General features: G+C 44.7%; 1 protein-coding gene across 8 annotated transcripts in view; it reads left to right on the top strand.

The window, feature by feature from the left end:
- Positions 1-27,367, top strand: part of LOC124188643 — a 119,397-nt gene extending 92,030 nt beyond the window's left edge. For 3 of the 8 annotated variants that reach the window (XM_046581424.1, XM_046581426.1, XM_046581425.1), the window contains 2 exons: positions 13,625-13,762; positions 23,911-27,367. In XM_046581424.1, the coding sequence (XP_046437380.1) occupies positions 24,215-26,713 (2,499 nt within the window). In that variant the 5' untranslated portion in view covers positions 13,625-13,762; positions 23,911-24,214 and the 3' untranslated portion in view covers positions 26,714-27,367. Of the gene's footprint in view, positions 1-13,538; positions 13,560-13,624; positions 13,763-15,640; positions 16,014-23,910 lie in introns of those variants that run through there. The other 5 variants (XM_046581428.1, XM_046581427.1, XM_046581429.1 and 2 more) reach the window with 4 other exon arrangements.
- The last annotated feature ends 305 nt before the right edge of the window (positions 27,368-27,672 follow it).

Below are 27,672 nucleotides of genomic sequence, written 5' to 3'. Positions count from 1 at the left end.
TCTTATTTTCTCCGGCTTTTGATTAAGGAGGATAATATCTCGACGCACGCCTCGAGTTCTATCTTTTCGTGCCGTAGAGTTATAGACCAGCGCGGCCCATTGTGATGGATGACATGACGGTCGAAGCTGCTGCTGCTGCGTGCCGCTTCTATGGAAGACCAAGACGTTTGCTTCTTATTTTATGATTTCTTTCTCGTCGTCGTTGTCGTCGTTGTCGTCTGAGTTTTGTTTATTATTAGCCACGATTCTGGTCAAATAATCTGGTGAAATGGCTCTCTCTCTCTCTTGTGCCCTTACGCAACGTTGCCGCTTGAAAGCTTACGAATTAGGCATTTCACTCGCGACCCACAGAAAATGTTGTTCCGGTCTTTTCTGTCTAACTCTGCCCATTTTCCTCTTTATTTTGTTTGCGAATGGACGGGGACGGGTGGGGGGATTCCATCATTGCCCAGGCTAAAAAAGCTCTAGTACTAACAACCAACCGCCCAGTAACAAAAAGGATCCAACCAATGGACACACACACACAGACAGACAGAGCCCGTCTAGCTCTTTTTCGGCATTCCGCTCTTTTCTATCTTTTTTTTGTTTGCTCATCTTTTGAAGTGATCCGGCTCGTCGGCGCACATAGTTGATGTCGCCGTCCTTCTCCCGGTGAATTACTATCATCGCGCGCAGACGCCGTTCCCTCTCTCTCTCTCTTATATATAAATATACATACATACATATATTATTTCGTAGAAGAGTTTCTCTCTCTCGACCCTCTTGTATCGCTATATATATATATGGTATGGATACAGGGACGCTCCTGCATAGCGACGCCTGGATAGACGCCGTACATTTGAGATGGCTACTAGGGGTCGGGAGAGAAGCCAGCCATCAGTCGGAGAGAAAGGGGGGTTGTGTGTCTTTTCTAGGGATTAAGAAGCAGTGGGGGGGGGGAGGGAGTCGGAAGAAGAAGAAGGCGGATATACCCACAGCCGACCAAACCTTTTTCACGAGAAAATGAGCCAGAGTAACATGACTAAGACTGTACACAGGCGTTGAAGGAGCGGTTAGTGTTTTCTTCTCCTTTTGCTACTATATTATACCCGGTGCTCTCTATTGCAGCTGAATATACACACACACACACACACGGCCCAGTCAACAAAACCTTATCCTTCTCTCCGTGTGTGTGTGTGTATGTTGCCTATTTCCTATTCGTACAGTACATCTCCCGACTCTTTTGTTCAGTCGTCTATATAACGATCCATTTCTGAAAGCCTTCCACTATAGACTCTCTCCCCCCTTCCCCCCTCCATTCCTGGCCGACTTGATCCCATATCTTGGCCTAACTCGAGAAGATACTGTGAGACGACGGAGACAACGACGGAGGAGTAAGGCGATGGGTGGGGTAAGATCCGGACAGGACGTCGTATATAGCCTCTAGTGTTGATGTAAGGGGAAGAAGATATGCCACGGCTATGGATACCGTAGGAAGAAGGAGAAAAAAAGCGAGCGATAAGGAGGGGAAGGGGGGGGGGCACCCGAGAAAATAATATATAGCTAGAAAGCTCTGTTCACATAATGGAATGATCGATCAGACTGATGCGCGAATTGGTTCCTTCTCTCTCCCATTTTTTTTATTTTTTTTTTATTATTATTCAAGTCCGGGAGTCCCGAACTAGATATTGAACGAACGATCCGACGGTGCGTTCGTTCGCTCACAGTCATGTTTCTCTAGTATAGACTTTGATTAATTTCATCCGATGAACAGGAACGTGACAAAGAAGAATCTTTTTTTTTTATTTCCCAAAAAAATAAAAAAAACACGGTTGTCATTTCTTACTAGTCCTTTTTTTATTATTATGATTCCCTTTTAGGATTTCTTTTATTTATATGTATATAAATTTTTTTTTTCGTCTGATTTCCCGGTAATAAGCCAAACACAAAATTGGATCCGAGGTAGAAAAGAAACATAGCGACGAACCTAAATTGGATGTAAAATGAAATTTCAACGTTTTTGGAATCTAAAAATTGAAGAAGGAGATAAAAAAAAACGGCATTTTTTGGAATGGAATTTTCGCCTTACGGTATTTGTCACTGATACGGTAGGAGTGGATAAACGGAGAGACTGAAGAAAGAAAGAAATTTACGTGCCACAGCCACGCCCTTTTGTTGATTAAATCAAGCGAACGGTTGATTCCTTCCTTTTTTTCTTCTTCTTCTTTTTCTCTTCTCTCCCGTTTCAAGAAAAACAAAAGAGAATGGGACTTTTTTTCTTCTTCACATGTTGTGCGTGAAATTAGAAACTCGCTTTCTATTTTTTGTTTTTGGTCGAAGACACCACAGTGAACATTTGAGCACACACACACAAATAAAAAAAGAATAAAGGGCGAAGCAAATAGCCAAAAGACAAAAGCAGAACACCAATTCCGATTTGATTTGATTGAGCGGCAGAAGTAGTAACAGTAGAGTCTCCCTACCGGTTATTTTTTTTTTGTCTCTAGTCCAATCTGTGTGTTTGTATACACACACACACACATGCGCGCGGGCGCCAAAGTTCTGTTGACAGTCTCTCGGTCGAGCAAACTCGGCTCTTCCCCGTCGTCCATATACGATTGTCCGTTTCTCTGTATGGCCAGGGGTTTTATTTTCTGGAATACATGGCCGAAAAGATTGGGACCGGACCTTCTTTGCCCGCCGGTGTCGCAACGGTCAAAACCCCAATATAGCCCTTTTCAGAGGTTCTGTTCCATTAGGACTTATACACGGTGGCTGCGGCCCGTCTCCTCCTTCTCTTTTCTCTTTTACCCAAATATTTAGAAATGGTGTCTATCGGGAGCTTGAATGGTTCTGTTCTCCTACTCCTCCTACACGACTGCCCCCCCAACCCCACCCTGTATATATACAAATGTCGGCGAGGGCATTCGGGTTGCTCCCGCGTGTTCCTGCCGGCCGTCGTTGTCCGTCGAAAGGAAATCAGAAAAAGGACAGGGGCATCAGTCCAGGCCCACTGCCATTTTCTCTCCAAAGAGAGAAAGAAAACCTGCTGGAGGCGAAATGGAAGAAGAGGAGGTATTTCTTCTTTTTTCCCCCGTTTGTCGGTGCTCTTATTTGCTGCTTGTATTAGACTCTCGTTTCCTCCTCCTTGTGTGCTCTTGGTCGAGCGGACAAAGACGCTCACTCCCCTGCCGGCCCGTATAATCGCATTGATGATAAAGTCGAGAGAAGAAAATGGGAAGAGGATCGATGGACGACAAGGCGTTGGACACGTTCCTGGCTGCAACCGCTGCAACTAGCTCCTCGTTTTCTTCTTTTCCGACCAACACAGACAATGTCCAAGACTTTTTCCCGTTTTTTCCCGTTTATTTTTTGTGTGTGGCGTTCGCCTTGCAAACAAGAACCAACAGACGAGATGATGATGATGAACGCAGCTGCACTGACGCGAAGGGAGCCAGCAAGAATCAACATTCGCAGTTGTCTGGTTCTTATCCCCCCCCCTCCCCGACTATTACGCAACGGTGGTGCGTTAATAGAATGAACTATGGGGAAGGAGGACCAAAGGACTTTGTCGTCAACTCGTCCATCTCTCGTCTTGCACTTAATTGCGCCCCGAATAACCGTTGCGGATGACGAGTTCCTTGGTGTTTTTTCACTATTACCCAGCTGTCACAAGGTTCTCATTAACAGCCGGGCCCATTCTCACTGGCCCGTTTCTCTTAGCTCTGTATTACAGCCTTTGCTTGTCTCTCCTCGGGTCACCATAAACGTCTATAAATATCTTGTATAATGCAACATCTCTTTTGGAAAGTGAGAAAGAAAGATGTTTGCCCGGGCCGCTCTGTGTTTACGTAACAGGGAAAACACGTAAAAGCGTTCACCATCCATCTCCATTTAGATTTTAGATTTTTTTTTTTCAACTTTCGTTCCGGACGTTATTCTGACCCTAGTCGGAGTATAGATATCCGTGCAATTTGTGTGATGGTTAAACAAGAGTCGCTACTGTCGCCCGCCCTGGACGTGAGAGAAACGCATCTAAAAAATAACAGTTAATAAAAAGGGTGGGGGGGGGGGGGGACACGGCATCTCAGAAGCGAAAAGGCCAAATAATCAAAGAGATGCTTAAAGAAAAAGACTCGAGCAAAGATTTCGGGCTCCTGAAAAATGGAGATGTGACGGAACTCTTACTGAAATCGGTCGGCACGCGTTCTCATTTCATCTCCTTTCCCAGATATGAATCTTTTCTCTCGATCCCATCATGGCCCGTGATGATTCCACCCCCCCTGGAGCCTTGCCTGGAACACACGAAGGCATAATGCCAAAGAATGAATAAGAAAGAGAGGGCCCCGGAAAGATAAGCCGATGGGTGGTCCCATACTTTTAGAGGAGGATAATAATATTGAAGGCAGGATCGAAGGAACCAACAGCCCAACAGACGGCTGTTGAAACAAACGTATACGCCAGCTAGTGGCACTACAGAAGCGGGAAATTTACAATTCAACAACCGAGGGAGAGAGAGAGAGAGAGAGAAACTTTTGCGTTTTCCCGGGAAAAAATGTTGGAATCGAAACTCCTCCGGCAAAGTCCTGCCTACTCCCATTCTCCCTCCTAAGTGGTAATCATTGCCATCCGAAAATGGGAGAACTTAATATCTTTTGTTGTCGTCTTTTGCCTTTTTCTTTTTTTTCTCCTTCCGCCGTCCTGTACGCCTATCACGAGAGAGGAAGTCGTACAAGTTATTTAGAGAGTGAGGATCGACAGAGTCAGCTACTTTTTCACTTATTTTCACATCGACCAAGCGCTCGCTCTACTGGGATGACACGAGTATTAGTGGAAAATAAAAGTGAGAAGTAGCCGCTATGGCCTATATATCCCTTTCCATTGATGGCGTAAACACGGAAAAGAAGTTATCTATACCGTAGTACGCCCTATGTGTGTGCAACAGCGACAGCCGTTTCACATTAGACTGCGATGGGGTTTCTTTTTTTTTTCGGTAGCAGAACGCCGATCCTCGATAGAGCGGCGGCGTATACTCGGTAGAGTAGTACGTCGAAATAGTATCGTAGTTCCGTGCTGTTTCCAGGAAGAGGATGTGAAAATGACGGAGGGGGGTGAGGGATTTTTGACTTCCTCCTTTTTTTTTTTTTTGTTTTTTTGTTGTTCCGGTGGGATACTGGGGGAGTTTCTACAAGTCTGGCAAGGGGTTGATGAGATCCCAATATATACAGGGAAACGGTAAACTGTAAAACTTTTTTTTTTTTGTAAGGCTCCCCAACTGACGTGGAGCTTTTGCAAAGGGATCGACTCGGTTTTGGGAAGTGAGTACGGTAGGAGATGTGTGTGTGTGTTATTGGCTGTTAGTTGCCGACAAAAGTCGTGAGCTCTCGGCTGGCTACTGCAGCGCATAGCTTTTAAACATATACAAGTCATCAGCCATCAGCGCTTCCTTGAACAAACATGGCGATAACGATGTCTGGGAATAAAGGGATCCGCGAGTACGTCTCTCTCTCTGGTGCACGAAATTCAACGGCACAGTTACCCAATAAGTTCCAATTAGACGAAGAAACGGTCGTCTAATGACGGCACGTACTCCGTCTTGTCCGCTTCCCCATCCAAGTTTCCCGCAATTTTGGGAGGGGTTTTTTATTTTATCCGTCACAGAAAAACGGACGCGGCTACAAGCAGCGGTCGAAAATTGGAGGGACGGAGGCAACTTGACTTTCGATAGGCGATCCGAGATTATCCTTCCTTCTTTTCTGTGTTTTCTTTGAATTATTATTATTCTTGCCCCCTTTTTTTTAATCATTTTATTTTGAGACTTTCGTTTGATCGATCGAATGTCTCACCAGCTACGTGCTTGTATGATGTTATTGATATATCCGGGCCGATGGCACGCCATAGTAGAAAGACAGAGCTAGAAGGAACAAGCTATAGAAGACGTACACTACTACAGAGAGTACACACACACCCGTATCGATTGATCAATCCGGCTCGGAAGGGGCAGCAGCAGCAGCAACACACAAGAAAGGCGGGGTCGAGGATCGTGGTCTTTTTTCCTTTTTTTCCCCCTCTGCCCCGTCTCTCCTTTCAGTTTCAGCCCTTTCCCTGGTATAAGTTATACGTACTGCTCTGCAAACCTAGTATGCATGCCGTATGTTAGTTACACTACACGGCGAACTCGCCCGTCTGCGGCTTGCTGAGCTTTTGCGGAGCAAGCGCGGATGACTGATGACCAACAGAACTCGACCGGAATACGTGAAATTGATTATACTACTAGCCCATTTTCTTTATTTTTCCCCTTTCTTTTTTGGCCGACTTCTGGTGGTCATTATTACGCTCCTTTGCGGCCAAAAACCTATAGCCTCTAACCCAACAACAATCAGGCTTTCGAGAGAATAGCCTAGCTGCAAGTCTCTATAGATGTAACAGAAGGAGGGGGGGTGGAGGCTTATTTAACCGAGTTGAGGAAAATTTGGCTTCGGATCAGGTCGACCGAGGAGGTCCCATGTCTGTCGTAAATTGCCCTGCCGGTAGGTGCCCTTATAAGTAAGAGTAGCAAATAGAAACGAAAGCGAAAAATAATAAAAACGCAAACGCCCGTTTCTTTTTTCCCTTTTTTTGTGTGCTTCGATTGTTGGTCGGCGTTTTATTTCGGTGGGAAATTCGGGAGTTGATATGTGTCGGCGCAAATTGCCAGCGAATGATGGGGAGTTTGGACATGATTTTCGGCATAGGCGCGCGTAGCCTGCTGACCGGCGATGATGAATTGCTTCCTTTTTACAACCGGCACCTCTTGCAATCACGTCTGGCCAAAGCCCCGTGGTGGGTTCTTTATTCTCTTATTGTTGTTTTTGGCTGTACCCTTCGCCCGGCACGAGGAAGAAGCACAACAACAATTGCAACATTATATTGTTTGATTGGAATAAGCCCTTTGATCGGTCAAGCAAAACTCTCGGGATGTCTGCCAGAGGAAGAAGAAGAAGAATAAGAGGAAGAATATGTAGTATACAGTACTATGCAGCAGGACGTCAATATATAAAAGAGCTGGGCTTGTTGATTTGGCCTTTTCCAGTTATTCCCGGAAAAAAGGCGGCAAGTTCAAAAATAGTTTTGTTTTGGTTTCGGTCTCCCGGAATGCCAACATTAGAGAGGGGTGGAGGGGTGGAGAGGGAGTTGGGAACGAATGGACGTGGGAGCGTGGAGGTAATAGTTATACTACGCATGCTGACATTTCGGCTAGGAAACAAAAAATCACGCAACCTTTCCTCTCAGCCGTGAGCCATCGATCAAAGGGTCCGGTTGTATCCCGCGAGTAGATCCTGCGTCGAAAACTTGGGAAATGCGAACCAAATCAAATGAAACATCAATAACAATAAACGGAAGTGAAGGGAAGGAAAAATAGACTTGCTGTCAATGCGGAGAACGGAAATCAGTATCAATCGTCGAAACAAAAGTTTTCCCTTTTTTATTTTTTTGGGTGTGTGTGTCTCAGACAAACATTTTCACTTTTCATTTGTCTCTAGTTATCAGTTCCATCATCTGTCGTTTAGCTGTCACGGGTCGGATTCATGTAAGTCAGCTTACTGTAAGGTTTGAATATCATAAACGACGCTAATGTAGTTTTTCTGGTTGGGCTCGCGTTGGATTACTTCCTTAAACGACTTTTTCCATGAAGGAAAGAGAAAAGGAAATCGTAGATTTTGAAATATTCAATCGTCAATCCTGAGTAAGACGATGCCAAGGAGCACAAGTTCTTTTTCATTTCTTTTTTTGGAGGTGGGTGGGATTGAATTTTTCCAGAAAAGTTTTGCTACCGTAATAATAATAGAAGATGGGATTATATAACCGAGTTCCTACAAAACAGAAGCGGGAATCGTTTTGCTTGTGAAAATCTTTTACATGTGAATGTGAAGGTTGTCTTATAATACTCATCAATAAAGACGGGCTCTTAATTAGTTCTTCCGAGAAGCCCCAAGGCGGGGTTTCAATCAAATTTTCGACAATGATCCCTTGCCGCGATGTTTGTTTCTGCACATAAATGATGATGGAAATGATTTCGTCCTTGTCTGATGAAAGATTCTTCGGGATACAACAACCGCGGCGAATCTCATTCTGTCCCTGTGTTAGACGACCGAACGCATCGCTCTTATTCATAATATACCGTTCGCTATAGATGGCAGAAAATACTGCAGATTGAAAGGCTTTTGTTTCGATTTCTGGCGAAGTTTCGGGCGTCGAAAGGGCCCCCAACTTCGATCTTGTCGTGTGATTGCCGAAATGTCTTGATTAAACACGCCTTTATAAGAAGTGAAATGCTCGCATGTCGCTCGACAGCTGGGCCTGGCTCGGCACTGCGTTTGAATTAACGTGGGGGAAACGCCGGAGAGATCTCTTATCACTCGCACAGCAACGAACGTCGCCGCCGACGGCGGAACTGATTTTCGGGTCTACCGCACGTCATCAAAACCGCCTCGTTTGGACTCCTGCAGGGTTTTTCTACTTCTTTTTTCTCTTCGTCTTCATTTCCATCCATCTATCCATCCGTCTACCCAAGCCGGCATGGATGGGTTGTATTACAGTTCCTGCTGCTGGATCTGAGCATTCATATGTTGATTTGTGTGGAGTTGCAGGGTCGTCTTTTCTGCCCGTGAGATAACTCAGGTCTCTCTCTCTCTTTCGCTTTTGATGTTCACGGGGATCCTACTCTCTCTTTCTAAATGTCTACATTCATACTCAGTCTCTGCTACATCATGTACATGTCTACATTGATAACTGCCAGTTGGCAAAAATCCGGTGCAACGGAGACGGAGGAGAATAGAAGGAAACGAGACGCCACCTTTCTTCTGCTCGTCTCTTTATTCATAACGGCAAAGTTTCCTCCTTTTACCGTCGGCAGGTGAATTTCAGTTTGGAAATCTCATATTACTGCTCTCTTCCACCGGATCTTGTACACTGCACCTTCAAACTATTTTCTCTCTCTCGTTCTTTTCATCGGCCTGTTTACTTTACTCCGTGTTTTTCTTTTTCTTTTTTTTTTCCGGTGAGAAATTTCCCGTTCAAAGGGAAGATCTGCCGTTGCATTGGCACGTTCCCCGCCCACGTCGTTTCTTATTTTATTTTGAAAGAGTTACCTAATGTAGTCCATTGACAGCTGCATTAGCTGCCGACTACGTGCGTGTAATGCTGGCTATTTATTAAAGATTCCTGTAAGAGTAATAGCATGCAGTACACGACACCCCTACTAGTACTATCATGGTAAATAGTAAACTGCTGGGAGGGGGGTAACCTTCTTTAGTGAAGCTGGATGTAAACGGCACTCGCTGGTGCTCTCACACCTGACACTGTGGAAGCGGCAATCTAATTTGTGAATTAAATGAGGAGACATCACGCATCCTCTTTCTACTTCTAAACTGTGTGAATACAGGATCCCTTTGAAACTGCACTTTGCAGCTTGAGAATGAATTTAATCCATTTTCCTAACTGAATTCGTTTTGCCGTTTCTCTGGAAAATCTCCTCCCACCCCTCCCAAATCTTCATCGGATCATTTTAGATTGCCTGTGTGTTGTGCCATGTGTGAATAATGTTCGCGTTATACAGTTAACGCTCCATCGCCCGTAGTCTTTTCCTGATTTGATTCATTCCCATGTAAGATTCTCGAGCCATAGAAAAGCTCTGGCATGTTTATGATGTACCTTTGATATTGTGTGTCTTTCTAATGTCTTTGTTCGATCCAGCGCACCGCTGCAAATGGCTATTTATGGACTCTATTCACTCGTCGATTCGGTCCGTGCCAAAAGCCGTGATCTCTGATCTTTGGCTGACGCAAGAATGGAAATCTCTTGAGAGGAGAAAGTTGAGACATCATTCAACGATCCGATTACTCACCACTTTGTATCGATTCCTGACCTTCCTACTATAACATTCCCCCCCCCCCCGAAAGATTTGCTTTGTTTTTCTCGGTCTCGGAGATATCGAGACGTTTTCGGCCCATCAGGAGCGTTGATGTCCTCCGCCCTTCTTCCTGCACGGCTTCCCGTTTGTTTGTTTTTTTGTGGGTCCTCCATCATCTCTCTGGCTTCTCCAGCAGCTCGTTGGAAGGACAGACAGGATCTCGTATCGTTCCAGCTCTCTCTCGCGACCGACGCCAACGATGTCGGGTTATATCTCCGGCCATGATGGCAGCAGTATCATTATCATTAGTTGCCTGTCGCGACGCTGTTGTTTGTTTTCGTTGTGTTGATGGCTTGGGTCGTTGGGTCGTTGGTTCGCTCTCAGACTTCTACCTAACCCGTCCTCCTCCTCCATCTATCCATCCGTCCGTGTGTGTGTGTGTGTGTGTCGTTTGCAAAACTCGGCGGCCCGATGACGTCCCCGAATTAACTAGAGAGAGTACCCCGGCTGCCTAGCTCACCGCGGATGTGCAGTACGTCTAGCCGCCGCCCGTGTATTACGACAAACGGGCGTGTTTGTCGTGCCCACGTAACCGTGAACTTTAGTATTTTGTCGATACGATTTCCAGGCGGATAGCTGTCCGCCCTCAAATCCTACAATCCTCCACACCTTAAGAGGTTTATATATGATTCATCATCTATTGTGACTGCTCCCTTTGTGTGCATTTGTTTGGTTTGCATTTCGAGGTCCTTGTTACTCGGTCCGATTTGAAGAATTTTTCTTGTGTTCGTGGGGGATCAGTGTCGTCGTCGTCGTCTTCCGCCTTTATCCGCCGCTATTCTGTACCATCACCAATCCATCACGACCTTCTACGGGATTTGAATCCCTCTCCGTTTCGGGTTGTTTTGTCAACATTATGCCGAATACCACTACTACTTCATCTGTCCCATTCAATGCCGTCCTTTCCTATAAATCCAATAGTAGAACGCGGTACCTTTCTTGTCATCATCGATCTATCGATCCGGTGCATCCCCACAGTTGGGCTGGAAATTTTATTTTATTTTTTTTTTTCTTTTCCCTTTTTTCCCCCCTTACTGAATTTCCTTTTGCCTCAGCTTTGATTTAACTTTGCCTCTTTTTATATATGTGCGGGCTAGTTTCTCTCGTTTGCTTGGTCGAGTATACCAGATGTGATTCGCACCTTTGATCATCTCCTGACGACTGGCGGTATAGACTTAGTCAGACGACGACATTCTTCCAAATTGCATTTTCTCTTTTCTGTCTTAATAATAACAAGGAGTTTAATCTAGCAAATGTCCTCCTTTTGAGAGGAGGAGGGTGGGGGGGGGGTCCGATTCTTTTTCTCGTCCTTTCATCTTTTACTTGCTTCTTTTCCCCATCTTCCCTTCCGCTTTTATTTCAATGAAATCCCTCTTTTTTTGTGTGTTGTTGTTGTTGCCATTTTGTATGGACTTTGTCGGACGAGTTGCGTGTCGAGAGAAAGAGACGGGCTTTATATACCAGGAAAAAGGAAGACTGGAAATAAGGCATCAAGAGTTTTACAAGGAGTCTTTTTCATTTTATTTTGCTGATTTTTCTATTTCTCCCTTTGCTCCGCCGTTTCGCCGCGTTTGAAGCTTAGAAAAGAAGACAAGCAAGAGAGAGATGTTTGGCAACGATAGAGACCTCTGCTCTATAGTACACATTGCAGATCTTTATGACATGTGCTACACGCGATATGTACGTGGCATGTCCATTTCATGCTGATATAAGAAATAGGCTTTTGGGTGTTTGCCTCGCACAAACAAGAGACTTATATTTCAGCCTGTCCCGGGCGAGTTGAAAATGAATTCGAAATGAGGATTATCTTGTCACTCTCTTTTTTCAAATATTTATTTTTTTCTTGTTCCCGCGTCCGCAGGGGAAAATGTCGCTTCCGCGAACAGCCTGTTGGGAAACAAAACATTTGGTCGGAAGAAAAAAAAAATAAGCCTCTCTCTCTCTTTCTTTTTAGTACATTGGCAGTCGAGAAACAAAGAAAAAAGTCTGTTTATTATCCACTCGCCTGTTCTCGTCGTACGTGCTGATGTGATGAGCTGTCGAGTTGAGTGAGTATTTATATACACAAAGTCATGGGGCCGAGCCGAGAGCGTATTTGATGCATTCGCGTAATATTATTACGAAAATTTTCATCGCTGCACGCTGCGCCGTAGGGAAAGTGTGGACTAAAATAGCTGTGACGCGCCGAAAGATGTAATTGTTAATTCCGCGAACGCTAGTTCCGTGCCTCTAAAAAACCCCGCCGTTAATAATCGCTCCGTCAAAGTTTGAAACGCCTAGCAGCAGCAGCAGAGCCGGCCTTATTGCCTCTTTTCGAGGCATACAGTATATTCCACGATTTTCAGTTGATCGACGCGGTCACAAAATATTCACGCGTTCTCTGCTGCTGCGCACTCTCAATACGTTCGGCGTTCGCTCCGCGAGAGTTTCTCATCATTTTTCGTGTTGCTCATTGAACTTTGTCGTATGGTCTCGCCATATAGCTCAGTGACTTAATGCAATTGATGCGTGATGTGGCGTACTGACTGACACGTCAAAGTTCATCGCACGCGGGATTCCCTTCGTTTTGATGTCTCTTTCCGCATACGCACGCGAATCATCACCTGCAGCAAAAACAAGAGGCAACAACTGTGTACATATACATTCGGAAACGGAAAAAAAACAAAATAAGGTGTTGAGTTTTACGTGCTGCGTTCTATTTCGTCTCGACTGAATTTTAAGCCCTCGAGTCTTGATTGTGTGCCTAGTGATGAGGAGAGCACTCTTGTGACTTCACGATACCAAAGTTTCTGCGTGAATAAACCAGACGGGGAAACGAAGGAAGAATATTTGACTTGTCTTTCCTTTTTGTCAGTTTTCGTGAGGCACCAATTTCTGGAGCGATTGTTCTTCTCTCCGCTGCTCCAGTGTAGAAAATTGACAATATTCTTGGTTGAATGACGAAAAGGGAAACTCCATGGCAGAAGTCTCTCTCGAAAAGACAATAAAATCGATCGAGTCGTGATGACAAGATGGAAGCCGTTGGAAAAAGCCAACCAACCGTTTTCTTGCATGCACACAAGTTCCCGAGTTCCAACGGTTACCCAGCACACCGTGCTACTGCTACTGCTGCTACTGCTGCTACTCTTCCGGACGACTCGATTTTCTTCTTCTCCTCCTCATTTGTCCGCGCTTCTTTTGTCTTTCACCCGTGTTCCGTCTGTCGTTCCTTTTAATTTTATATATTTCGTTCTTCCCCCAGCTGCCCCCCCCCCATTCTCTTAACTCTCTAACGAACTGGAGAGTCCCGAGTCGAGCGAACGCCCCAAATGGCTTGTCGGCCCCAGTTAACACGCTCAATTACCTGTCGTTAAATACCTTCGCTGGCTGCTCCCGCGGTTCAGGAAAACGAGTCGGTATCCGCCCCGGTCTTTTTGCGTTTCGTCTTGGCACACACACACACCAGAGAGAAAAACGGTCCGTTGTACCTCCCGAACGATGTGTGTGGTGGTAGCTGGCTCGAGCTGACGTCGCTCCTCCATTGCCGTTTTTTATTTTTTTTTTCTCTGAACGAACACCAAAGTGTGGACAATGTGTGTTAGACCTCGACTCCCGTTGTGCCATTATTCTTGAGCGTACCGTTTTCGAGGTTTTCGACTGACTGGCAGTTCACCAAACTAACTTAACTGACGTTCTTCCCTTTTGTAATTACAGAGGCAGACCGCGTTGACGTTGTCTTGATCCCCCCCGTCAGGAGATTGGCCCACCAGACCGGGGCTCTGCCATCAACCCGGAATTCGGAGACCGCCCTCTCGTCCGTCTTCTTGTCTTGAAGAACACACGCCGATAACGGTAACGCCTCATTCAAATCAACTTCTTCTTCTCTAGTCGACGAGTGCTGCAGAGTCTCCCGATAAATTAAAGGCGGACAGCGGCGAATTAGCAAACTTCAAACTCAAATTGAATTTGAGTTTGAAGATTCGGACCAGCTTGGCATACATAGTAACGGCTGCTGGACATTTCTGAAAGCCTTTGACACGTTTCACTTTGATTGGTTAGCAGCCGGACGAGTTATTGCAACAAGACTGTTGGGTTGCGGTGGGAAATGAGGCGATCAGATGGTCCAGTTATCGTCAACGGGGAAATGTTTGCTTTTTTTTTATCTGGAAATGAAGGCTCGCCAAGTAATGGTCGATATCTATCAATCCCTTTCTTTTCTTTTTTTCCTCTCTTTCTATGCCATGTCTTTGTGCGTGATAGATGGCTACTGTAGGGTAGTTCATTTTCTTTCTTTCTTTTCTCTCCGATCTGTTTGTTTCTTGCACTCCTCGGTTCGGAAGGAAACAGGAAGAGAGACGTTGGGTTTTGTATCCGTTCTTGTTTTCCCTCTCCACTGATTATACCATCGAATGTACTCGACGGACGGAGCTGCGATGTAAAAAGCCCTTGATGCTCCGCCTTTCGATTGAAACGATGCCAAACATGAGAACGCGTCCCTCTTATTCTGCCTCAATATCTCAAGAGCCGAATTCAATGAGCCCTTCCTTTTTTTCTTTTTTTGATACCAGACGATATTTTATGTAGGCGGCCGCCCGGCCGCTCTCTATACATCAAATATTGTAAGGCGTGTAGATTCTGTTTGATCAACAGGAAAACGGTGCTAGGTAGGGAACCTGGTAGGCATCGCTCATCAAGTGCTAACAGACTCTATGCAGCTCGTACATTATATTCCCTGTCTAGTTATACGGGAGCACAAAAGGCGTCGCTTTTCATTCATTCATTCAATCACATGTGTTCTTTGGGCATAGCGGTGGGCGGCGTGGGGGCGTCAACTTACCGGGAAAAGAAATCATCCATACGCGAGAATCAAATCTTATTCAATCAAAAAGCGTGAAATGCTGTGCTGTGCGTGGGTTACTTTCATCTCGTTGTCTATTCTTCCCATTATTCATCGGATCCTTCCATTTATTTATTACGGTGTCGCCACGGAGCGGAGCCGTCAGCTTAGCTAAGTAACGGCGTTTCGCGGAAAAGGAGTAATATACCGCAGTGCTTTTTCTGTTTGTAGTTTGTTAAGATATCTTTCGGAATGGCTGCGGATTCCTAGTTGTAGACTTGTAGCTGGTTTACTTGTGTTTGTGTCTCTTCCACCCATTTGTTTCTCAGGTCTTTCATTTATTCATTCTTTTAAACCTTGCTTGCTTGCTATATTTTTGAATTTTTTTAAAAATAATTTATTTATCTTGCGCTCAACCGCAACTTATCAGCGCTGCGTTCTTGTTTCGGGGAATACACACGACAGACGAAGCGTAACCTTTTCCCTCCTTTTCCACTCACAAAATGAAAGAAAAAAAATCGCTTTTTTTATGACGTCAAATGTGGAGACGACGGCGATGATGGTAGCAAAGAGAAATGAGAAAGAGAAAGAATGGAAAAGAAACACATCCAATTGCCTACAGTAGGATGCGCATTCGTCGCATTCCCCGACGAAAAAAAAGGAGACGAAAAGAAGAAGGGTAACGATTTGTACACGACCAGCGCCCACCGGCCTCATCAGACTTGAACCGGTTGTATTTAATTGTTGACTCGACTTTGGTTCATTCGCTTCCAGTTGTTCTGGATATGCACAACGTCGCCTTACACGAAATAACGGGAAACGTTTTTTTTTTTTTTGTTTTCGTTCTTCCCTCGGCCCGTCTTTATTTGATATTCTCCAATGGGTTCGGGTTGGCTTTTTTTTTTTCCTTTTGGCAGAGAAAGCGCGTGAGTTAGACAGGAGGTGACAGGCTCTCGGGAGTGCTGGTTCAGTGCCAAAAGGGAGACGCAATAATGGACGAACAAACAAAAACAAATTACCTTTGACAGACAAGACTACTCCTAATCGATCTCGAATTACAACACAACGTTGTGTTTTTGGGGTGTGTCTCGTAGTGCGTCTCCCGTTGTCATTCCTGTGTGAGTTGTGCTAAAAAGTTTGGTTCGACAACATTCTCATGGCTGGCTCCAGCAGATAGTGTCGGCTGGCTACAATCGTCCGGCAGCGTTAAGGCAGTGACCCAGTGGCTTAAATTTCTCTTACAAACCTCTGCAACTTTTAATTCAGGTACGTCACCTAGACGTCACACGTCATGTGTCTACGTAGCAACAAAATCAATATCATTAAAGGTTACATATTACATATTGCCTGGTTGCCTGGTTCGCTTCTCATCATTGCTTCTGATAACGTCATTTTCTCGTTGATAATCATACGGTTGCCATCGATGGGCACGCACTTTTTGGGGATGATGACTTGATGAGAGCATCCTCTACGTGGTTAAGCCACCAAGGAGAGCTCATCTTTCGTTCAACATGGCAGAATAAAAAAAAACCAGGCTCTCCCAACAAAAGAGGAGAGATTTATTGAAATAAAAAAAAAGCAATCGCCCATTTCTTTTCTTTTTTGTTCCTCTATTCGCCTTTGATTTCCAAGAAAAGAAATGGACGAACTTGCGTCAAAGCCAGCCGACAAAAAACGTTAACGACGCCAACGTCATCCGACTCGTCCAGGATTATATATATATAAAAAAAATTCCTTGTTTGCTATATGCGCTGTTGCTGTGTGCGCTACTGCGCTTCCAGCATCATCTTGCGATTCCCGATTTTTTTCCTTTCTCCTGACACGCCAATCCCGCGTGCTCCTCCATGCATCCTTGACATTTATTTATTTTTTTATTTTATTTTTTTTTCTCCCCCTCAATGTCTTTGTGTCTCCTACTGTGTGTGTCCTGCGCTCCTTGGTCGCCTGCAGCAGCAGTTGTTGTTTGGCTGCCATTCGACCGAGCCCCTTTTTTTACGGTCCTCCGACCGAGAGGATTGCCTCAATGCCGACTTCCGTGTCGATCAGCGGTATATATCGAAACTCCATCCATCCATCCATCTTCGACTAGAGCGTGAAGCCGGATGTGTCGTTTACAGACGAAGCCAAGAAAACACAGTCTCTCTCTCTCTCTCTCTCTTTTTTCCTCCCCTTCTTTGCCGCTCTCGTCGTTCCCGATCCGCTTGTTTGCCTTTTCCTGCTGACGTGTGTGTATGTGTAGTATAGCAGGGCTATACAACGGGCTACACTAAATAAGACAATAACGTAAAGGCCATCACATTTAAGTTTATTGTTATTTTATTGTCTTCTTGTCGGACACACGAAGTTGTTCAAGTGGAGATGAAGAAGAAGGAGAAAAAAAGGAAATAAAAGTTGCCCTGCTGGGTTCGTCTAGCTCCCACGCCGATTTAGCCTCGGCTAGTCCAGCAGCTTTAACGAAGAGACAATAGGAGCAAAGAGACTGTGGAGTGAGGATATTCGCGGACAATTGAAATAGTTATGACACAATCGATTTTGAAGAGGAGACAACAGAAGAATGGAGGATATGAAGGGGGGTACAAGGGTGTTACGTAAGGCTTTTAAGCCTCTGCCGTCCAAAGTTCTTGCTCTTCTCGTGATAACTCTTTTCACTATTACCAGCTGATGACGTGTGCAGTTACAGAATAGGAGCGGATGAAGTTGTTATTTGGCTAGTAAAAATGGGCATTCTCTCTTTTCTCGGGGGGGGGGGGGGATACATATTCGCTCGCTCGAAAGATGGACACATCAGCACCTTGTTGCGGCGAGTGAAATATTTTTAACGATCGCCTCGTTAAAGAACACTGTCTTTATTTCTTTTGTCGTCTTATTTCTATTTTCGTCCTATTTCTATTCTCAGATATCTCGCACTTGAATTGCTTCATTACCGTTTTGTGCTTCTCGAATCGTAGTCCTTTTTTTCTTCTTTTCTTTTTGTTTTAAATTCTTGAAATATTGGCACCCGTTTATTTCTTGCAGTCTGCTTGTTCTTTGTTTCAGCGGCCAATCAATGCGCTCGCGTAATTGCGCAACAACTCATTTGTTTGACATTGTTTGAAACGCTGGTGGGGATTGAAAAGAAATGAGGAGAAAGTACGAAGCGAACAACGGGCCAGCTGCTTTTCATGAATAATCAAGACGTCAAGCCATTGCTGTTGACTCGTGTGAAATTCAAATTAAAAAGGAATGGAGAAGAGGGGGAGAAAAAAATAATCTGTAGGAAACGATCCGACTGGATTTTTACGACAGGCCCTCACGGACACGCGCCAAGCTCCTTCCATCGTTGGCGTTTTATTTTATTTTATTTTTTTCCTGAGCTTCTGCTCCGCCTTTTCTCCTCTCTTTTTTATATCAGATATGAAGAGCAGGAGCAGAAACATTCCAACGTCGGACGAAAGACGATAAGCGCTGTTCCATGCGCCTTTAATTTCATCCTTTTCCATCTTGGAATTTCATTGTGGTATGTGAATTCTGTGACTGACGGGGTGAATAGACGAAATCAAAAGAGAGAGGGAGGGACCCAGTAAAAAAATATAGCTAATAAATATAGAAGATGATGACGATAAAGGGAAAATGCAAAATTTCGGTTCAAAATCTTGAAAGATTGAAATGATTTTTAAGCGCATGCACGTCTTCGTGGAAACGTATACCGGTCATACGAACCCGCGGACCCTACATCTTCAACTAAGTTATTCAGCAGCAAACTCTTGTAGATTCCATGCGACTCTTCTTTGGAAATTTTCTAATTGGTTTTCTATTTTCCCTTTTTTGTTGTTGGAGGACATTTTTTTTTTGCACCCTACTTCTTGTTAATGTTGTTTGTCGTTGAGATGGAAGCTTTTAAAGGCTTGATAAACAGGGACGCGTGTTTGTCCTTTTTTCTCCTTTATTTTTCCTCTTCAATTTAGTGCATACAAGCAAGAAATGTGGATCGACAGAGCGTCGGGTACTAAGCGAAAGAGACAAGGGAAGAAATAACACAAACTCTAAGCCAAGATTGAAACGGTAAACAAAACACACTCCACACTGCGATGGCAGTTGATGGAAGAAAGAGAGAAATGAAAAATTTAGAGAATAATATACAGAGAGAGATAGAGAGAGGAGGGAATAAAGGCATAGAAGTAAGAAAGACCAAATCAAAATGAAAAGAAACAAGACAGGGAAGGAAGAAGAAAAAAGTAGACGCGCGCGTTTCGGCTCTACCGTCACAGTTGGGTGGTTCGAATCAATGATTCGGTGCCGGCTCTGTCGGAGCCAATTGCGTCCGCCTATAGCTCTCATCCGTTACATTTGATTCTGACATCAACCAAGTTTATTATTCCCCCATTTATTTCTCCTTTCCCCATTTTTTGGCGTGTCCTGATGCCCATGCTTAGTTAGGGAAATGAAGAGATCGCAGAAATATACCTGGAAGATGTTATATCTTCATAATGTTGTGGCCGCTTCTCAAAACTCTGACAAGACCATGAAAATGAAAAATGGCTTGGCGTGTATGGTTTCCATCTCGAAAGAAGACCCCACACGTAAGTTTACTGTAGAGGAACAACAACAAAGTAACACAACAGAAAATGTCATATAAAAATGAAACCCCCAAAAATATCTCTTTTTCCCTCGCTGCTGGTTTCGTTCTTTTTGAGTGGTTTAACTAGCGATTTGATTGGAGGCGGCGTCATTTGCATAACGATAACAATGTCTGTTCAGGCCCCCTTTTTTTCCCTCTTTACTTTTTTAATCCCGGCGAGTCGTGTCTGAACATTTTTACAGCGATGCAAAAACACGGTTGAAAGAATGTTCTGGAACCGACAGTTGTTGATGTTGCGCCGTTAAAAGAAAAAGCCTTAATTGCCTTCAGAGACCGGTTGCCATGACAGCCAATCAAAAATATCGGAAAATTGATGGAACACATTTTTTTATATTTCTTTTTTTTTTTTACATTGAAATGGTTCGTAGCAACTTGACCATCCATGATGGATGGCTGATAGATGTCGTCTAGATTAACACAGCTGTTGGAATCGATCCCGACTCCAGGGTTACCCCGAGTTGCTGAGCAAAGACTCTGAACATTGAAGAAGGTTGAAATCATTGATGCGGGGATGAAGGAGGGCGTCGAGTTTTAAAGAGCTGCAGGGAAACACGAGCGTTTCTTCCAACTTTTGCTGAAAATTACAGATGCGAAAAACGGACAAGATGAGGGGCGTCGACTTTGATATCTGGTGACAGTTTCTTTTTCTGATGAGAGCGACTAGATCCTGGTGCAATATACTCTTTGATCCCTTTGATCTACATCCACCTCCTCATCCACTTTTTTTTTTTTTAATCATTGGGTGCAATTAGTTTCAACGAACCGCAACTCAGCGACATCCCAGTCTCCGGCGTGTTTCGGATAGCAGAAAATTGAAGGCGTGTGTCGAAAGAGAAATCTTTGTCAAAGATTTATCCGCCTCCGCCCAAGTACCTAGTAATAAGTAGACGAGCATTGAATAAGCGTCACTTCACAGGTCGGGGGTTGACAAGTGTGCCAAAAAAAAGAAGAAAAGTAACAGGATAAAAAGAAAGCGACACTGCTGTGGATGTCGCTCGCGTGTCGTGATCTGCACTGTCAATGCATTTTTCAGGAACTCCACTTCCAAAAAGGCTGGGCCAGTCGCCGCTCTAAACGGATCACTCGTTTGTCATTCCCTTAGAACCGCTCTTATCACTGCTGTCCAGTGGATGTCCGTGTTTTCTGTTTTAAACGGATGCTGCCGCAAGCATTGCCATCACAAACGCACACCCAAGTAAGGAGAATAAGAGAAAGTTGAGCTCTCTCTCGTCTCATCAACAGAAGAAGCTCATCAAAGACACAATTCTGTGTAAGCCTATATATAGCTTTTCCTTGTGATCCCTACATCCTACCTTATTTAAGCTTGGGGCCGACTGCCTCGGAGACGTTGGTAGACGGTACATTTCACACACAGAGTTTCCTCGTACTACGCCAATGTGCTTTCCGGAGCATTTTGAGGAGCAATCGAAAGCTAATCAAAACTTCTTTTTCTTTCCTTGCTTTCTTCTTTCTTCTTCTTCTTATTGTGGCCAAAGTGGCACACTGGGTGTCTTTGGATGATAACACCGTCGTTGACTTTTCTTCTCTTTCTCCTACCGTCTCGACTGTTTTCCGAGACCCCCCATGCTGGCTGATAGGGGAACCAAGTGCTCGTACAATGACTGAATAGATGTCCGCTGCATCCAACGGTTTTTCTCGTTCATCCGATAGACCGCAAGCCAAGGGCATATCTGGCCAGCGTGTACATATACTGGCAGTAATATACAACCACGTTTAGTTTCCTATTTACAATAGGAAAAAAAGCTGCTCTTTTGTACAAGGAACTTTCAAGTCGATAAAAAATGCTAAAAAAAAAATAGATGTTACCCGCATTGGTTGGCAACATTTGAAATTATCGCATAAAACGAAAACCAGAAGTTATGGCAGTTGTAAGATAGAGTTGAGCTAAAATGAAAACGTTTGATTCAGTGTTTTCATAATTTTTCCTGCCTCAGACTTGATCAAGAAATCGACTTCTTTTGAGCTAACGAAATTTCATTTTGACTTTATCCTAGTATGTGTATAAATGTTTTACCAACTCTACGCCTACGCACTGGAAGGGACGACGAAAATTCTATATGCGCCCTATCTTCAATTAGTTTTGCCTATTTCATTCCTTATGAATTCTTCGACGTTTGCCAATCGATGCCGATCAATGCGGTCAGATCAAGGACGCGCCACTCTGCAGGCATGGCCCGCATGCAAAATGATTGCTATGCCTACTTTCACTACAAGGAATCCTTTGTGCGCCTGTGTGGGAGTAATAGCAAAGAAATGCTAAAGGTGGAATTGTGGCATGGGAGTCTGGGGGATCCTTAACGATATCGAAAATTCTTACAGCAGAGACTCGTTTCCTTTTCTTTTCCTCATTTTATTTTCGTATTCCACTCGAGACGTAGTGAGTGTATTGCGCGAATTTTTTTCTCTCTCCCTGGGATCTGCTTTTCCTTTTGACCTTCTTCCACCGTGCTCCCGAATGGTGCAGTTCTCGGAACTTGTAACTAACAAACTTGTCGTCTCGTGAAATTGAAAAGAAGGCCCAGTTTAGGGATGACCGAAATAGGAGGAAGGAGCGGTCGATAATGTTATGGTATAGGAAACAACTTGCCTACCAGCACCCCCCAAGTTCCGATCACTGGCGCTCCTCCCTACATATACACACCGCAATTCAGGAATAGATAAATAACAATATATATATCCAACTTTATTCCCTTTTGTGACAACGACTCTGTTTCTGTCCTTCACTCTATAGAGCACTCCCGTTTTATGTGCTCACTGTATAAGGTATATTATACCTTTCAAAGTGTTTTCGCCAATGTCTTCTCTGCTGGGTATCAAAGTCCTTGGGTCTGGAAATCGCGCGTCATTTAACTTTGTCTGGCCATTCCAAAGTTGTTTTTATTTTTTTATTTCAAGTTTCATCTGAGTCGCACATGAGCGGATGGAATGATGCACTTTTGACCAGTCCGGCAAAGGGGTTTGGCCTGGAATTTCTAGTGATTTTATTCATGCCCTTTTTTTTTTATTTTCTTTTATTTTCTTTTGACTGGTAGAACCGGCCTGTCTGGTTGTGATTAGAAACATCACTTCTTTGTGACCGAATAGCCCAGGGAACTGACTCGCAGTTTGCCGATGTGTGTGAGCTTGTGGAGAGAACATTGACCGATCGCTTCGTTACCCCAAGTTAACTGATGGGTGTGCTGGGCGGCGGGAGGAGGGGGAGAAGTCTTGCGTGCCTATTGTCGGTAAGACCTTTTGTTGTTGGTTTCAGTTTGAGACCAGTTGAATGAGAAATGACTTTTCAGTAGCTACTGCATTCCGCAGTTACGTCGGGGGCTTTTTCAGTGGTGGAGCGCATACTCAATCAAACCACTAATAGAGAAGTCGTCTATCTTATTCGTCTATTGGATCTTATAGTCGTATAACATAGTGCCTGAACAACACGCCACAGTCGTATCGAGTATAGCTCCGAGAGCCTGCGGATATATCCACCGATACCCTGGAAACTCACCGAAGATGCTCCTGTCACCCCAATGATTTATTACTACTAAAGTTCCCTCCCCACCTCGGTTACGCAGCCTTCTGTTGGTTCTGGTCGACGACGTCTAGCTACTGCTGTACGTTACCTAGAGTACGATACATATATTTTCCCATATATGATACCAGATTTACTGCCCAAATAATCTGATTGCCTGGGCGCCGCGAGACAATAGCGAGAGAACGCAAAAGATATATAGTGTGTGCGTCCGCGTCAGCAAACTGCGACTATACTAACAATCCTGGTCCAAAAGAACGTTTATGGAAGACCCAGCGGTACCTAAAGTACCTCGATCATTTTTTTTCCCTCCTTCAGTAAATCATTTTGCGAATAACAATGGTGGGCTGGATGTTTCAGAAGTCTTTTCTGGTAATCGTTTTAGGTTTTATATATCAGCGCAGCCTAAAAGTGTTATCAATTCTTATCTTACATAACCGATTGTGTGCAGTAGCTGTGGGCCAGTATTTTTAAAACGAAATGAGGAGCCCCGAGCCCGCATCCACGAAATTCACAATTTCAGAATTTCAATGTGCTGAAATATTGACTTGACATTTAGAATTTGATTGTACCAGGAAGTTTTTTAAGGAACTGTTTCCTTGTTAATGCAAATCGCATGAATTTCACAAAATAAGTTGAACAGAGTTGTAGCAGTTGCCGTCTGGTACCACTGCCGGATGCACCACGAAATGCAATCAATTCAAATATTTATCCAAACTTCAGCAAATTTCTCCAAAACTAAATTTACTATCTCTATGCAAATACATAGTCGCTCTGCCTGGTTTCGATTCAAACTCGATGTTTCCCTAAATAAATTCAGTCTTTGCGAATTTTTTTTAGTTTGCGCGAGTTCATCGATGACCTTATTTTACGCAACATTCTTAGTGCTCGAAGTGCAACCATTTCTGCATTTATCACATTAATTTAAAGATGATCAAAGTGTTTTTTCATAAGAGGATAAAATTGGGACTCGATGATAGCATTATTAACATATTCGTTCTTTTATTCAGCAGGTTGGATCTGCGTGCATCGTGTTGGATTTTGACAGCGTACTGCTTATTCGTTCTTCAATCGGCAAGCGAAAAGAGGAAAAAGGGTTATATCATCCTGGATGCCTACCTTTGACGAAGCTAGTCATCTCACAACTCTCTCTACCGGAAGAACAAAGAATCCATTCGTTCGAGTGGAACACACGTGAAGAAGCCTGCTCTTCTTCTTTTCGGTTTGATTCATCTCGGGGAAATTTTCAGTTTCGTTAACGTCGTCCTCAGCTTCTTCCTTCCGAACGGCGGTGAAAAAAAGTTGACTTTCAACATGGTTTCCATTCCGCTCCCGGATGGAGTCAGGACGTTGCTCCGAGTATTGGTATGGTCAACGGTGATCTGCTGCCTGGCTGCCGCCTGCCCGGAATCGTGTACCTGCAAATGGAAAGGCGGGAAACAAACGGTGGAGTGCGTCAACAAGGGACTGATTGCTTTGCCGGAAGGCATGGATCCCGAGACTCAGGTGTTGGACATTTCCGGAAGTACCCTTCAGATTCTACACCGGACACTGTTTCAGCGCTACGGTCTCGTCAACCTTCAACGTGTTTACTTGGCCCGCAGTAGGCTCGGACACCTGGACGATCTCACGTTCCAGGGACTAACCAATTTGGTGGAATTGGATCTTAGCGACAACATGCTGACTTCCATTCCGGTGGCAGCCTTGTCTGAGCTACCAGCCTTAATGCGACTCTCCTTGGCTCGTAATCCTGTGCGTCGCGTGAGTGCCGATTCCTTCCGTAATCTGCGCTACTTGATCACGCTGGAACTCAGTCAATGTCAAATCGAAGCTGTCGAAGTCGGAGCTTTCGACGGTCTCAAGGCCCTCGAGTGGCTCAAGCTAGACGGAAACGCTCTGGCAAACATTGGCGGATCGACTGTTCTTCCGCGATCCTTGCACGGCGTCACCCTTCACGACAATCCGTGGCGATGTGACTGCCAACTCTCACAACTGAGGGCGTGGCTAGTTCAATTTAACATCCCACTCTCCATGGAACCCAAATGTTCTCAACCGGAGAGACTAGCCGGTCGCTTGGTCAAGTCGCTGGATCCGATGGATTTCGCCTGCGCTCCGCAAATTACATCATCCGTTACCATTCTCGAGGTGTCATTCGGCGATAACGTGACACTTAGCTGCCAGGTCACCGGCGATCCTGATCCTCGAGTCTCCTGGTTTCACAACGGCCAGAAGATAACAGCCACTTCTAGTAGTACGGCCGTTTACTCTTCCGCCAACGAAACGGAAGCCAACGAGTTGAGCTTCTACTACACTTTCATCGGCGTCGACGGCTCCGACAGTCAGCGCAGCGTTTTGAACATTGTCAACGCCACCAACAGAGAAAACGGATCGTACGTCTGCACTGCGGAGAATCGCGCTGGATCGGCCCGTAACAATTTCACTTTACTTGTCCAACCGCTGCCGACGCCTCCTCCACCGCCGGGGAGCATTGAGTACGTTATCACAGTGGGAGGAGTGGTAGCAGCCATCGTTATAACGATGGTCATTATTGTCGTAGCGGTGGCTGTCCGTTGTTGTTGTTGCCGCCGCCGTAGTCACCGGACTCGAGACAAGACCGCAAATAATGTCGCTTCTATCGGCGGCGTAGGCGACTCGACCAAGACCAAAGCCAACTCCAGCCTCTCCCCGGAGCTGCCCCCACGTCCGATCCAGATGTTGCCCTCGTCGTCCAGCGTTGGCAATAAAGGCGATAACGGCTATGCTGTCGGAGTCCCGTTGACTGGCGGCGTGAGGGCAGGAGGCGGTGGGCGCGAATATCACTCAACGGCTCTCGACAGCACGCTGGATCAAAGTCCCGATTTGATCAATGACACGACAACTACCGCCAAGTGGAAAGAACAGAATGCACAGGCCGTCTGTTTGGACGATGGCCAGTTTTCGCCATCTTTGTACGCCGGAGGAGCCACGTCAAGTGGAAATGGCCAATACTATCCGTGTTCTGTCCCACAATTGTCGACAATTAGCGAGGCCGTGCTTCAGCAACAACAGCAGCACTTTTATCCGGCTCATTGCTCGACCAATCCGTACAACAGTTCCAGCAATTTGGCCGTTCTCAATCCCGCTGGTTACTTGATACCTATGCCTATGTCTGGACTCCCTTTGGTGGATGCTGAAGGATTCCCGATCGACTACGGTCTACCGCGACCCAGTCGACCGACTCGACCGGCCCAAACTCACGTCCGCTTCGCCGATCCGCCCTCGGTGAGCGTCCGCCACTATGAGAACTATGTCGTGGATGGTGACAATCATCTGCAAGAAGCAACCATCGAGAACTTTTTACCCGACCGCAAATATCCCGACTCGTACGATCCATTACCCACCAGCCCAATGAATGGCGGTAATCATTCGGAAATCCGCTATCCATCGGAACGTTATCCGCAGAACTTCTCTCCATCTTCTTTCCCCGTTGGTTATAACGGGACCGGCAACTATGAAGAGATCATCGCCTCCCCCCCGTCTGCCTATGCAGGACATCACAACCAGCAACAGCAGCAACAACAACAACATCAGCAGGACTACATGTACCCACCACCCGGTCAAATGATGAAGCCAAACTCGTCTACGAGCATTGAGAGTTCCGAGAATTCGACTGTGACATTGACGGGCGGTGCTCCGTCATCACCTTTAGACGTCAGCATCAACGACGCTTCCTCCTCCTCGCCGGGATTCCTCTGTTCGACGCTACAGCGACAGCCACACGAATCTCCAGATGAGGGTTACGAAGACGAAGGAATCGATGGCACCGAAATTTAAAATGCTCGAAAGTGTTTATATTTTAAAAATGTAAAAGTGCATTTTCATAGTGACAGTCATGAATTTTCTATTGAAATCAATAGATAGTATCGACGTGGGAAAGTATTTTATTACTTGTTCTCGGCGATGCAATCGTCTTCTTCCTTTCTATTTTTGTGATGTCACTTTGTGCTAATTATGCTATTGCACCTTAATTACTGTAAGATGCGACAATTGCAGACTTAGAATACCCAGATTATAAAATATCGAATGTATTGTAATTCACCATGTATGATCAACTGACGATTTATTATCGAATTGTTTAGGGTTTTTTTTTTCATTCACTTGCGCCAACTATCTCCTTTTTCCGTTGTCTTCTACCGTTTCTTGCATTAAAAAAAAACAAAAAAACAAAAAAAAGAAGGGAGAAGAAATACCAGCTTTGATTTGATTTAGATTATAATATTTACGCAGTTCATATATTCACATAGCTGAGATTGTATCCAGGTGGCGGTACATTGCTGTCTATTATTTGGATAAACACGATTATATTTGTATTTTATCGACAGCGCATGCAAACCGTTTTTTGTATATACATATAATAATATATATAAGCGAAGAAAAATGGTTTCTATGTAACCGAGCCTGAATATATATATAACGTGGTTTTCATTATTTATTTTGTACTTTTTTTTTATTTAACCCCTTTTGGGTGTTTGTTGTTTAAGAAATCTTGTTTTTCTTTAAAAGTTGAAGTCAATCATTGCCACCAGATGGCGAACCCGCGAACCTGTAATGGCGTAACAACAAAGATGCAGACAAAATTCGTTTGTTGACGTTTAATGTTAGTGGATTCATGGATTGTGCTACGAGACTTGCGTCGCCTAGGATTTCATTGCAGCATGTTCTAAGACATTTTAGAAATTGAATTGTTTCATCGCCCAAATGTCCGTCCACATGCCAGAATGTCCAGAGATGTA

This window comes from Daphnia pulex, chromosome 2 (genome assembly GCF_021134715.1).
Source record: "Daphnia pulex isolate KAP4 chromosome 2, ASM2113471v1".
Lineage (NCBI taxonomy): Eukaryota > Metazoa > Arthropoda > Branchiopoda > Diplostraca > Daphniidae > Daphnia > Daphnia pulex.
This window is presented reverse-complemented; position numbering and strand designations above follow the sequence as displayed.